This window comes from Neltuma alba, unplaced genomic scaffold (genome assembly GCF_004799145.2).
Source record: "Neltuma alba isolate B1F8T4 unplaced genomic scaffold, ASM479914v2 tig00012080_pilon, whole genome shotgun sequence".
NCBI lineage: Eukaryota > Viridiplantae > Streptophyta > Magnoliopsida > Fabales > Fabaceae > Neltuma > Neltuma alba.
Window position 1 is genome coordinate 12886 of NW_021636639.1, and position 12759 is coordinate 25644.

At 36.7% G+C, this 12759-nt stretch overlaps 1 protein-coding gene and 1 pseudogene across 1 annotated transcript; both read right to left on the reverse strand.

The window, feature by feature from the left end:
* Positions 1-660: 660 nt before the first annotated feature.
* Positions 661-3435, reverse strand: LOC114721955 (malate dehydrogenase, mitochondrial). Its single transcript, XM_028907848.1, has 7 exons — positions 3099-3435; positions 2800-2973; positions 2197-2365; positions 1751-1812; positions 1519-1640; positions 1247-1364; positions 661-1052 (listed from the first exon to the last, which is right to left on the reverse strand). The coding sequence occupies exons 1-7, from the start codon at positions 3351-3353 to the stop codon at positions 915-917; spliced, it is 1038 nt and encodes a 345-aa protein (XP_028763681.1). The 5' UTR covers positions 3354-3435; the 3' UTR covers positions 661-914.
* Positions 3436-5653: 2218 nt separating this feature from the next.
* Positions 5654-12596, reverse strand: LOC114721954 (tRNA dimethylallyltransferase 9-like; annotated as a pseudogene).
* Between the last annotated feature and the right edge of the window lie 163 nt (positions 12597-12759).

The following is a 12759-nucleotide window of genomic DNA, read 5'->3' on the forward strand; positions in this document are numbered from 1 at the left end:
ACAGTAAAAGATTGTGCGCGGGATGTAGCAATTATCATTCAGCCCCATTTAGTTCATCATTCTTGTGCCCAGGCGTTAATGCTTTCACGTGCTAGTGGCTTTTGGAGGTCGAGTCCAAGTTTGGTTTGCGTGCCATAGTGTCAAAAGTAGTTTTGAGTCAAAGCCTAGACTCAGTTTTGCAAGTTGTGAACCTAGTTATGGACACATATCACACTGATCAAGGGCCTCGGATCTTTTATGTGTGCTGTTGCTCAGTCTCGCAATCAAACTGAGCTCAGATTCATCTCAATAGACAGTAGATGTAGAAGTGTGATTGACTTTTAGTTTTAACATTCTACCTATAGTCTTAAATATAAAAGATAGTTTGGAATACAATTTGTACTATAAATTAACTCCTCTTATATTTAGGGTCAGAAGTATAATAAAATATTACAAGTTAACAACGCATTCTCTGCATAGAACGGAAAAATCAAATGAGGTAGCAGTGTAATGTCATAACGTGCAATGGGGATAGTGGCTGTTCTCATTGTAATAGCGGTAGCTATAGTGCCGAGACGAGAACACATGGTGGTACCTGGCACGTGACGGTAGGGCTCTGCATAGGATGGAAAAATCATCTTTCCCCAACAACGCTTAATACAAAAAAAAAAAAAAAAAACATACAGAAACGGGTATGATACCCCGCAATTGCATTATATGAAATCGTACATGAAGCAAATGTGGACCAATCCAGTCTTTAAGAATGGCCAGCCTAAACTGGTTTTATGATCGATAACTTGAGTAACAAACTGCTCTCCTAGAAATCATTATTACTCAAGGTGTATACCTACTCTAAATAAAACAAAGCTGCCACAACTGCCAGCAACACACAAGAATGGTCCTGGAATTACAAAATTTGATTTCCGCATTGAAGCTCACTGGTTGGCAAACTTGATTCCCTTCTCAATAGATGCCTTCAGTTCAGGCAATAAACTTTCAAGCCCTTGCTTTTCATAATCTGAAAGCGGACCCAAACCCATGACTTCCTCCACACCATTCTTCCCAAGTCTCACCTGCAAAGATTTCAACATGTTTATCAATAACAATAACAAAGCGTACCAACCAAGGTCAGCATTTTCAACAAATGGTAAGAGGACCATGTCCGTGTATAATCAATAGCATGAACTTCAAGTATTAGAACAGTGAAATTACAAACAAAAAAAAAATAGAAAATAAAGGGGCAGAAAAGGTGTTACAGTCCAATGACCTTGGAAGCAAAGAAAGGAAGTTCAGTGACACTGGATTGCACAAATGAGCATTCAACTACATCTGGGACTCCATTAAGACCCTTGAGGCAAGCATCAGCAAAAAGGGCTCCAGCATAACTGCAAGAATTGCAAAAGAATCAGTCGGGGATCTCAAGGTACATGAACTTCTAACACTAGAGAACATTGGCACGACACTAAATAACTGTCTTCCCAAGTAACAAAATAAAATATACTGTCAATATGTGAATTGAAGGGTTAGTCCCACACTTACGCCATTGACAAAGTTGCAGAACCCTTTCCAGCCTTAGCTTCCACAACTTCTGTTCCTCCATCCTGTGTTCGCTTTGTAAGAGCCTTAATGTCATCATCACCCAGATTGGCCTTAGGTGTTGCCTATAAAAGTGAATGGAGTTAGAATGTTAGCAAGATCATACAAGGTAGACAATCTACCTAGATGTAAACAGTCAAAGCTAGTAAACTGAGTTAAAAGAGAAAGGATGTACTTGAGAAAATAATGGAAGAATAGTAATGCCTGCATGGCCACCTACAACAGGCACATTGACATCTGCAGCACAATTCCAAATCAATGGTTAAGAACCATTAATACAATTTTAACTCTTGGAAAATAGAAGAACATCTCAATCACTATTTGACTTTCAGAGTTCAAATCATAAAGCTCAGGAAGACAGCAACTTAACCCTTAAAATCCCCTTCGTCTAATCCACACACCCCCCCCCCAAAACAAAAACAAAAAAAAAGCCCAAAGAAAGGAAGGCAATCTCCAGACTCTCTTCTTGAGATGAGTTGTCACTCTTTGCAAACCTTGAACATATAAATTTGACTTCAAAATTCTCTGACCAAGTTTTGCAAATTCTGTCTTTGTCAGAATATAACAATAGTGGCACCAAACAAAATATAAGAAGTAATAAGTTCCCCAGTGTCAACATACCAGCGACTGGAACTTTGGCCTTCCCAGCATAGAAAGTTTTGGCCCTAACAACATCAAGGGTGGTAACACCAAACAACCTCTTTTCGTCGTATGTCCCAGCCTTTTTGAAAACTTCAGCAGCAATGGGAACGGTGGAGTTGACAGGATTGCTAATCATGTTAACAAGGGCCTGATTGCATGCACAGAAATTCAACATCAAATTAAGCAGTTACATAATTTTAAAGTCAAATGATTCAAATTGCACGCTTATAATAACATCTCAAATTCTCAAAACTAAATTTCCATTTGAGTGAAATGTCTAATCTTCAGAGCAAATTATTAACATTTTTCACAACTTAAAAATTTGATGTGTAGGTAACAAACTGCTGTGCATTAAATGAAAGCCGCAAATCAAAAGTCCATATCTTCAACACAGACGTTCACGTCATTCATAGCTTCATAACCGATAAGGATCACACTCAGATTCTCATTCACTCTATGGACCAAATATAGTTTGCCCCAGGTGAAATTTCAAAAAGAAATAATATTGACAGTAGAATGCAACAATTATCGATAAGTATACAAGAAAAGCATCAAAAGCAGTTCAAGAAAATCAACGCTCACGTTGGGGCAGTATTTAGAAATAGCAGAGCAAAGTGATTTGACAATGCCCGCATTAATGTTGAACAGATCATCACGCGTCATGCCGGGTTTTCTGGGCACACCAGCAGGGATTATAACAACATCCGATCCCTCCAAAGCTTTCCCAAGCTCTTCTTCACCTTGGTATCCAGCCACCTAAATTCGAACACATAAAAGACCTTATATAATTGCACAAAAACATTTGAAGAATCCATTAAATCAAAGCTTGATTTTTTTTTAATAACTGCCCATAAAGATGTAAGCCCCAGAGGATAGTGTACCTCAGATCTGGTGTTGATATGGCTGACATCAGCAGCGACCCCGGGAGTACCGGCAATATCATAGAGGGATAGACTCGAAACAAGAGGATTTAGCTTCATCAACAGAGAAAGGGGCTGACCGATACCACCGGCGGCTCCGAGGACAGCCACCTTCCGCTCGGGAACGGATTCGGACGAATAGCTACGACGACCAAGGTGGGAAGAACCCCTAGAAAGGGCAGAGTGGAGGGATCTGAGCATCGAGGGCTTCATCATTTTCTCTCCGAACTTTCTCAGGAAACAAACGGAAAGCTAGAGAGAGAGAATGTTGCAGTGCAAGGTTAGAGTGAAGGAGTTCTCGAGGAAGTGACTCTTGCTCCACTTATTATTTATTTATTAGGGCTCATGAGCTGGCGGCAGCAACGTTTCCCGGCTCCGGTCCAGGAGAAATACCTCAAAAAAAAATCTGAAACGACATTTTATCACGTTTTATTAATTTAGAAATTGGATTTAACTAGTAGTGTCTTTGGCCCTAAAAAAAAGGATTTAATTAGGAGTGATTAATGCCTTGTAATACTCCTTCAAAGTTCCAATGTTGAGTATATGAATTAATTAAAAAAATTTATTTTCATCTTAAATATATTGCCACTTTATTTTTAAAATGTCTTTTTAAAATTATTCTTGCTAATTACATATACTTCATCCGTTCCTTATTATAAAAGATAAATAACCAAATTATGTTGATAAAAAAACCAGTTAAAATTAATTGAGGACAATTAATGTGTAAAAAATATAATGTTTTTTCCAACAATACCCACATTAATAAGGAGAAAGAGTATAAGAGAGAATAATTAAATTATTAAAAAAAAGAAGTGAGAGGGAGAGGGAATATGAGTTGGAGACAAAATAAATAGGGATAAAATAGGAAATCAATATAAAAAAATAGAAGCAACTTTTAAATGTTTCTTATGTATGGAAACATGCTATAAGCATCAAATGTCTCTTATAATAAAGAACAGAGGGAGTATTAAATAAGAGTTTTTATGAAATTATTGCAAATGGTTAAAGAGATGCCTTAGAAATCAACATAAACATCTTAAATACAAAGAGCTTGATTAACTTTTAATCTTTACAAATCCGTTATCAAACCCGCAATTGCCATATCATTTCAATTGAATTTTTTTATACCTGTAAAAAAAAAAAATCTCACCTGTTTATTTGTTTGACTAAACCATGAAATCAGAAATAGGGGTGGAAACAGGCCAGGCGGCCTGTCAGGGGCCTATGGCCTGGCCTGCATTTGGCCTGGCCTGGCCTGGCCTGTTTCCCAAAAAAGACAGGCTCAGGCCTGTTTGAAGGCCTGTTTAGTTAAACAAGCCAGGCTTAGGTTTTTTAAAAAGCCTGTTAAGCCTGTTAGGCCGGCCTGGGCCTGTCAGGAATTTATAATAATAATATATGAAAAAATTAATTAATGCTATTATTGTTAATGTACTCTTTTAATTTATTTTTTAATTTTAATATATAGTTAATAGCTTAATCTTTTCTTAGATTTTGAAGTTTAGATGACAAGTGAAGATAAAAATATAATTTAAAATAATAATATTAATAAATAATGTGATTTTTAAATCTTAAAAATATAAAGAAAATAGGAAAGAAAAATTTTGTTCCAAGAATGATAAATTAACTAACTTACGTATTATGTTAATTTAAGTATGATACCCTCTTTATTCATTATAAAATTAGTATTTTTTTCCTCTTTATTTATTTGTCTTAATTTTAATTTTTATTGTGTACTTAAACGTAGTCTTATTCCAAATTTTAACATATAATTACAATTAGTTTTTAATAATATTCTTATAAATTATAATTAAGATTTAAAATAGTACTTATGATACTAAAATTTAAATAAAAGACAAGACTAAAAATTAAATTATTATGTACGTTTTTTTATCTTAGCTTTTTTTAAAAATTAATTATTATAATTTGAATTTTTTAAAAATACAGGCCTTTTAACAGGCTTCAGGCCAGGCCAGGCTTTTATACATGCCAGGCTCAGGCTGAAAAGTAAGCCTGTAACAGGCCACAGGCCAGACTCAGGCCAATAGGCTTCAAAACAGGCCTGACCTGTTAAAAGCAAAGCCTGACCTGGCCTGTTTCCACCCCTAAATTCAGAAAGATGAATAGCCGTTGAAATCCGTGTAGCTTTGTTTATGCGGTGGTGGATAGTGGAATCTTCTTATCCTTTCCGATTTCTTTTTGAGAAAGGAGCTTTTTTTTTTGTTCAAGAAAAGAAAAATGATTTCCCCTTTTTTGCAAGAAAGAAAAACAAATGATTTCCATTAAAAAGATATGTTAAAGTTGCCCAAATTTATTTTCGATAGGTCTCATGATCTAATTTGAAAGACTGTTTTAGTTTTGTTCAGTTGCATTCTCATAATTTGATTATTTAACCCCCCCCCCCCAAAAAAAAAAGAAGGGTGCCCCCTCATTATCTAATCAAGGCAAATCGAAAGGTCTCAATATGAGCATATTTCTATGATGAAGCAAGAAGAAAAAAGAAAAAAAAAAGTCCAGTATATCCTTGTATGAGAATTTTTTTGGGCCAACCTATTAAAAAATAATTAAAAGATACCAAGCATGTTAAATGGAATATTCTCATTCATAAACCAGTAGCATTAAAATAAATTTAAACTAATTACATACAAAAGTTTCCCTTACATTCCTTTCTCCCTTGTAGTCTCTTGCTCACTCTTCGAGGGAAGGAAATGAAACCCAAGAAAACACACGCATACACTATTTTCCCTGCGCTGCCTCTGCCGCTCTTCAAGGTCCCTATGGAAGAAAAAAGGAAGAGAAAATAAGAAAACAGAAGAAATTGGATCAAGTTTACAAATATACGAGTCTCTTAAGCATATTGCTTTAAAATGTAATTCACTGGTTACAAATTAAAATAGGAATCCAGATATTCTCGTATGCTATATAGGGTTGTGCAAGTGGCCTGATGGCCCAACAAGCGCTGCCCTGCTCTGCCCATATACAGTCTTAGCTGCTTTATGTTATATTAGGAAACACAATGCAACTTCTAACCCAAAAGGGAAAAAAATGCATTCAAGTAGCAGCAATCAAGATTCAAGACAGACCTTTCTGCTCAAACTGAAAAGATTTGTTGTGTTTTTCTGTGTAATGTCAAAATTGAGGCAACTTCAAGAGAACCCAAAATTCAGCCTTGAGTTCTCCTTATCCACTCCAGAACAGGAGAGCAATCGTCTTTATTCAAGAAAAGCCTACGCAAGAAATTAACTGTCAAAGATGAGAGGCAAGGAAAAGGATATTGTCGTCATTTCGTCTTCTTAAAAATATATATAATACCTATTTTTGCTGCGGTAGGCCTTTAGTTCATTAGCTTCTCGACCGTTAGAAGCATCTCTAGACATTCTCAAGTGTTCAGGAACAATGACAGCTCCAGTGTTATCATGGTAAGATCTGTAGATAAAGTCTAGAATGGTGTCCTGCCAATAAGTTGTCCAGAGCAAGATTATGAACCACAAAGCTTGTTTGACAGATAAGGGAACACATGCAGAAGAAAACCACAACAAACATTTAAGACAATAAACAACTTTGGAAATCTCTGAGATAATAAGATGAAAGATCTTATTCTGACGAGTTTACTGTGTGCCCCATGATTCTAAGAGGAAAAGCATTCGCCTCCTATGTTATGGTAAAAGGCAAAATGGAAATAAACTAAAATCAAATAAATATACCAGACGTCTAGAAGCATCAAGCCAGTGGTATATATGTTCATTTCGAAACCATGTCAGCTGTCTTTTGGCAAAATTCCTGCATGAAAATGTACACGGTAAGTTCAACTGAAATTAGCACCTCACGATCCACTATGCCAAAAGAGCTGTGGTGGACTCGTCACTTGAATACATCAATGTAAGAGTAACCACAAACAAGGACATATTCACAAACAAAGGCCTTCCAGTGACTGCACCTAACTAGGAAAACCCAACTATAGAAGCAATACGATCCAATAACATTTGTTCAGAAGGTTCAATATTCATCATTTCCTGCCATTAGGGAAAAGGGCATACTTCAAACTAAAAATCATTCTTACATGGCCTTAAACCCTCTTGATCCATATAGACGCTAAATTGAAGAACACCATCCACATTATATCGGATAAACCTACCAAGTTTTGATAAAGAGAAGTTCTATATAAAATCCCATATCAAAATCCGTTTACTATTAATCAAGAAGTTGCCATCCATCAATGAGCATGAAAAGCATATCTCATGATCAACAGGTTCTTTCTCACAAAAAATGGCTCGTCTACAAGAGTAGCATGGAAGCAAGCAGGAATGCAAATCCCCCTGATGAAAGTTTCATGGGAAACTAGCCAATGAATGTTTTAGGAAATATGATTACAAAATGAACCAAGATCCAGGAAAAGACAATTTTTATCATTTATTTATTGGGAATGGCAGCTTTGAGAATTGAAGTGTTGTTTCTCTCTCGCAATATTCTATTGTCTGTCCAAGGGAAGCGATTTCAATTGGCCATAGATCCAAGACAGAAGGCAGCCCCCTATATTCCCCTTAAGTCCTCAAACTTGGCCAAAGCACACCGTATTTGAGACCTCCCATATATTCCCAACAAAGCAGAGCATGCAAAAAGTTCCCCACTAAAGGAAAAACATGACTGATTGCCCGCCCCGGGGGGGGGCTCAGTTGTCAGCATTCTTCAATCAAGAAAAATAAATATAGGAAAGAATGTAATCTTTTATATAATATATAAAACAGATAAAATCTTGTTACATCTATCTTTAAAAACACATACCTAGATGCCTTCTGAAATTCAGTTAAAAAATAGAAGAATTCTCGAACTGAACTCTGACCCCCTTGCTCTCTGCATCTTACTAAGTAGTCCATGGCCTAATACGGTGAATCATATAAGCAAAATGTGAGAAGGAATCACTGCATCAATCTATTCGGCAGGTACAAGAAGCAAGTGGAAAGAACTAAGAAACGTTAACAGGGAAAAAAAAACTTGGGAAATATCACTGTCAAGCATGTATGGAGCTAGAGAGGGGCAAGGAGGTGTTCCCTGCCCTTTTGTTATGGATGCTCGTTTGTTATATATCATTATAATCTAAAGCTTTATTCATTATTATTTCAATTTAATATTTTCCAATTCTCTCACTACGAGCAAATTTTTAAGTTCAATTTAATAAATATGAATTTCTTGTCATCTTGTTGAGTTCACCTGAATAAGCACACAGACGTCCATTCAGGACACAAAAATCTAAACCAGTCATTTGTCACTTAGTTCTTCTTTCATGTTCTGAACTACAAATAAAAATATCTTTACCTCTTATTCTCAATAATAAAACGCCTAAGTTAGTGATAAACATGACCACAAAGGATGACTAATATATATTTATTGACCAATTACAAAGAAGCTACTCAAGGAGTGAATGTAAATAAACCCAAGAGTCCAACACCAAACAAGACCGATAAGTCCATTTTTATATGCAAACAAGCATGTTATTATTTTTTGATTCCCCTCCTCTAGGAGTTTAATCAAAGATCTATTCCTGCTGTCAAGCAAACATATTGTATAATCAGTCAATGGTAAAGGTCCTATGATGCAATAAGCTTGATAGTCATTCCTGGTTCACATTAATATATAAGCATGGTTAGACGCAGGTAGTGTTTGTCAAGTGCAAAATATCCAAAGAGAAATGTATAACCAAAAGGTATACCTGCCTGTAACCAATTGCTTTTGTCGCTGAATTTGAATTAGGATGAAGACCAACATTAAGAAGCCATTGAGCCTCAGACAATAAGCCATCCCTCTCTGCAGCCGAAGAGAACAAAATCTCATATTTATGTACATCAAGGACAAAATGCAGCATGTATTGCTAAGGAAACCCACATAGACACAGATGTGTTATGCAAACCATTAATAACCACACTAGGAAGGAAGAGAGAATGATTATTTGTAACCAACAAAATGCTGATAATGTCCACCATAAGAAAAATAGAAGTTCGTTAAAAATAGTAAAGATACACACACATGCGCACGCACATGTATATATATGGTTCACAAGTGAAACAGTGAGAAATCATATTGATTAACAATTAATGATTTACCTAATAGCATATCTTCGCAGCGGTAATCAATTGATCTATAGAGGTCAAGCCTTCGCGTAGAAAGGAAAAAACACATGAACTCATAGTCCAAATTTGAGGATGTTTCTTTCATTCCAGCGCAATTAGCATTGCCATCAGAACAGCCAGAGTTGTCCATAACACTAGCATCTCCCTGTTCCCTGAAAAATTCATATGGTACCCCAAAAGCAGACGGAGGTGATCCACTAGACTGCCATTCCAAAATAATATTAATAAAAAGGTGAAACAATATACTAGTACCTGTACCCCAACACAACTTAGTAATGCAGTATGAAATAACCACACCGAAAATACATAACAGGACCGCGTTGAGGTAGATATTTTGATAATCTCATTGTATGACAAACAAGTAAGGCAGGAACAGACAGACAGGTGGACCAAAGGAGAAGCGTTAACTTCATATGAAGATAATTTCCTTTATTCTTCTAGAACAGGTATGAAATTCTCAAAAAAAAAAAGCATGGTCAGGGAGGAGAATTCAAATTTCCCTCGAAACAAACTACGAAACTACCTTAATAATCTCAAGGCTTCGTCGCAATCGATACCAGTCATTGGGAGTTATAAATTGTGCCTTTGGGTCACCTGCTTCTACAACCAACTGCACAGCTGCATCCCATTGCCCATTTCTCTCTAACTCACCCAAAGCCAAATACGCTTCAGATGTAGTCTCTGGAGAGGCCTTGGGGACATCAGGCTTTCCATAAATGAACCTTATATTTCAAAGTTCAAATGAAAGATTAATAGGAAACCATATGCAACATAATCTAGTTTCTAACAACCTACGGAAAATAAAATCATACAATGTAATTGTATGATGCAGGAAAAATATTCAGATGAAGTATTTGATGCCCATATAGCAGCATCTAACAAAAATATTTACCACACAAAAGCCAGTCGAAGACAACCTTTAGCTACATATCTATTTCAACAAAAGCAAAACCGACATGACTGCTGGCATATTAAAAACAAAATTTACGGAGGGAAGTAGCTTTTGCTGACAGAGACACAACAGAAATAGAGAAGGCAACTCCCATGGTCAGCCAAAGACCAATTTTCAAGAAAGATCAATGAAAGAATTGATGATCATGTTTGTTTGGGCTTTGGCCAACAGAGTCTTTTTGAGAAAGGCAATGTACAGGTTGAGGCACAAGAAAATTGGGCTTCATTTCCCTACTTTTGATTAAAAAGTTGCAATAACTGAAATGTTTTACATGACAGAACAAGCGACCTACTCAATCAAAACAAGAGGTTGGGAAGGACATACCATCTTAAGTATAATCCAGTTCCCCCAACAACAATAGGAACGTGACCATTATCAAGAATGCATCTTGTAGCTTGCCTTGCATCCTCAAAAAATCGCCCCACAGAATAATCTGACAGAAGATAAATAATTTTATTTGAAAACATCCTAGATTCTTTGAAGACTTACCAGTGAAGTCAATAAGCAAATGCACATTTATATAACAAATAATGTATATGAGCACAATCATATATTGTTTGTGCACTGGGAAAATAAATATAGTCAATCAACAATGAAACACACCTTCAGATGGGTGCAATATGTCAACCAGATGATGCGGTACTTCCTGATAAGAGAAGCCACGAGGCAAAAAGTGAAAAGACAAGAAAAAAATTTTTTCAAATAATTTCCATTACATTTGCAATCTAATAATTCAACGAATAACATAATGGATTAGCAAAAGCACACTCTGGAAACTCACATGCAAAATCTTGATTTGCGGGGAGGGGGAAGCTTAGTCGCATCACTATAAAATATGCATTGCATATAAGTAACTAGGAAGTCTCAAAAATCATGGGTCGTCCTCCTTTAGCGGAAGGGGGTTTCCTAAGAGCAGTTATTTACTATAGATAATGCAGTACCAAGAAACACATCTAAGATGCATCAACAAATTGCCCAATCAGGCACACCTGGGCTCCAAATTCAATGACGGACAAAGTTTTCTTAAAAGAAGCTAGTGAAGGAGTATAATATTGTTCATATAGTGACCTTTCTATCATTTTTGGAGGGCTTTGCTGATCCAACATCAAGACCCTGGTACACCTGCAATACAAGCCATCTGAATAAATACAGCCCAAAGTGATGCAAAGACTTGTTCTGTTGGAGACTATGAAGTCAGTGCCAATAATAGGACATCTATAATTGATTATCAGCATCCTCGTAACTTTTCATTTTCCATATCCCTGAATTGTTAAAGGGCATCCATAATGCCACTTTCCTTTTAACAATCAAAATAACTTTAGTGTCTGTATCGTGGTTTGTTTGAATAAACAGACAGGGGAAAAAATAAGCAGAGAACCATTTGTCCACTCAGATTTTTTACTGGCTAAAATGAAACAACCCCTTCCAACTTGATCCTTTCATAAATGACCTCTGTGGTTCCATTATTCCACAATTAACTGCTTGATAACAGGATAAATCGAGTGATTATATAATGAGGTTGAATTCAATAGTTATCCTCATGAGTTCCACATTTTAAGAAAGGGCTATGTTTCAAAAGGGGAAGGTTTGACTGTCTGAAGCTGGAAAATGGAAAACCATAGTGACACTAGTAAAATACGTCTTAGCCTTTAAAATTAGACTGCAACACTTTTTCAGTAACCATGAAATAACTTTTCACTTAACAGTTCACATTCAGTTAAAATGTATGTTAATTCTTTTTTGTAAGAGGTGAAAAAACACAAGAATTGCGAGTTGAAACAGAGGGGAAAATCAATCTTCCCGTATAAATAGAGCATGATTCCAGACCGCCTCCGTTATCCCTGAACTGCCACATACACTAGGCAATGACACCTAAACTGTTATTCATCTTTCTTCTACATGAATGACTTCCCTATCCATTAACCAGGCAGTACTCTCCAAAATTCTCAAACCTTCTACTTTCCCTATATTCATTATACAAGAGAAACCTCCCGCAGCCATCAAGTCAACCTACGTCTGATGCTTTCCACATTTTATTTCACCTCACGCCAAGAAAGAAAGTGGAAATGTATGAAAGTCATACGAAGATGTTGTCTTTTTATTCACAGAGCTTACCTGGACAGAATCCGCACTGATAATTTCACCATTGAGCCGCTTCGCCAGCTCTAAAGCAAGGCGGCTTTTACCAGACCCAGTGGGGCCAGAAATGACGATGACCTTCTCTTTGGTGTCCTTCTTATTGGCGCCAGAAAACGAGGATGCGGGGCCAAAAGGCGGCGGCGGCAAGTGAAAGAGAACCGAGCTGGTCGGAGTAGAGATTTCTCTGAGAAGCAATGGAGATGCGAGCAAACACATTCGGAAACTGCATACACCCCCGCTAATCATCTCCGGTTGAAAGCGATGAGAGTTTGAGACGCTGCAGGCCAGCAAGAAGCTCAGATAGCCCTTGTTCCGCTCTTTCAGACAGCCAAACTTAAACGCAGAAGCCACTATTTACTTGGCTTCTGTACAAAATGCGGAGTACTGACATTATTTCCTCTTTCTTTTT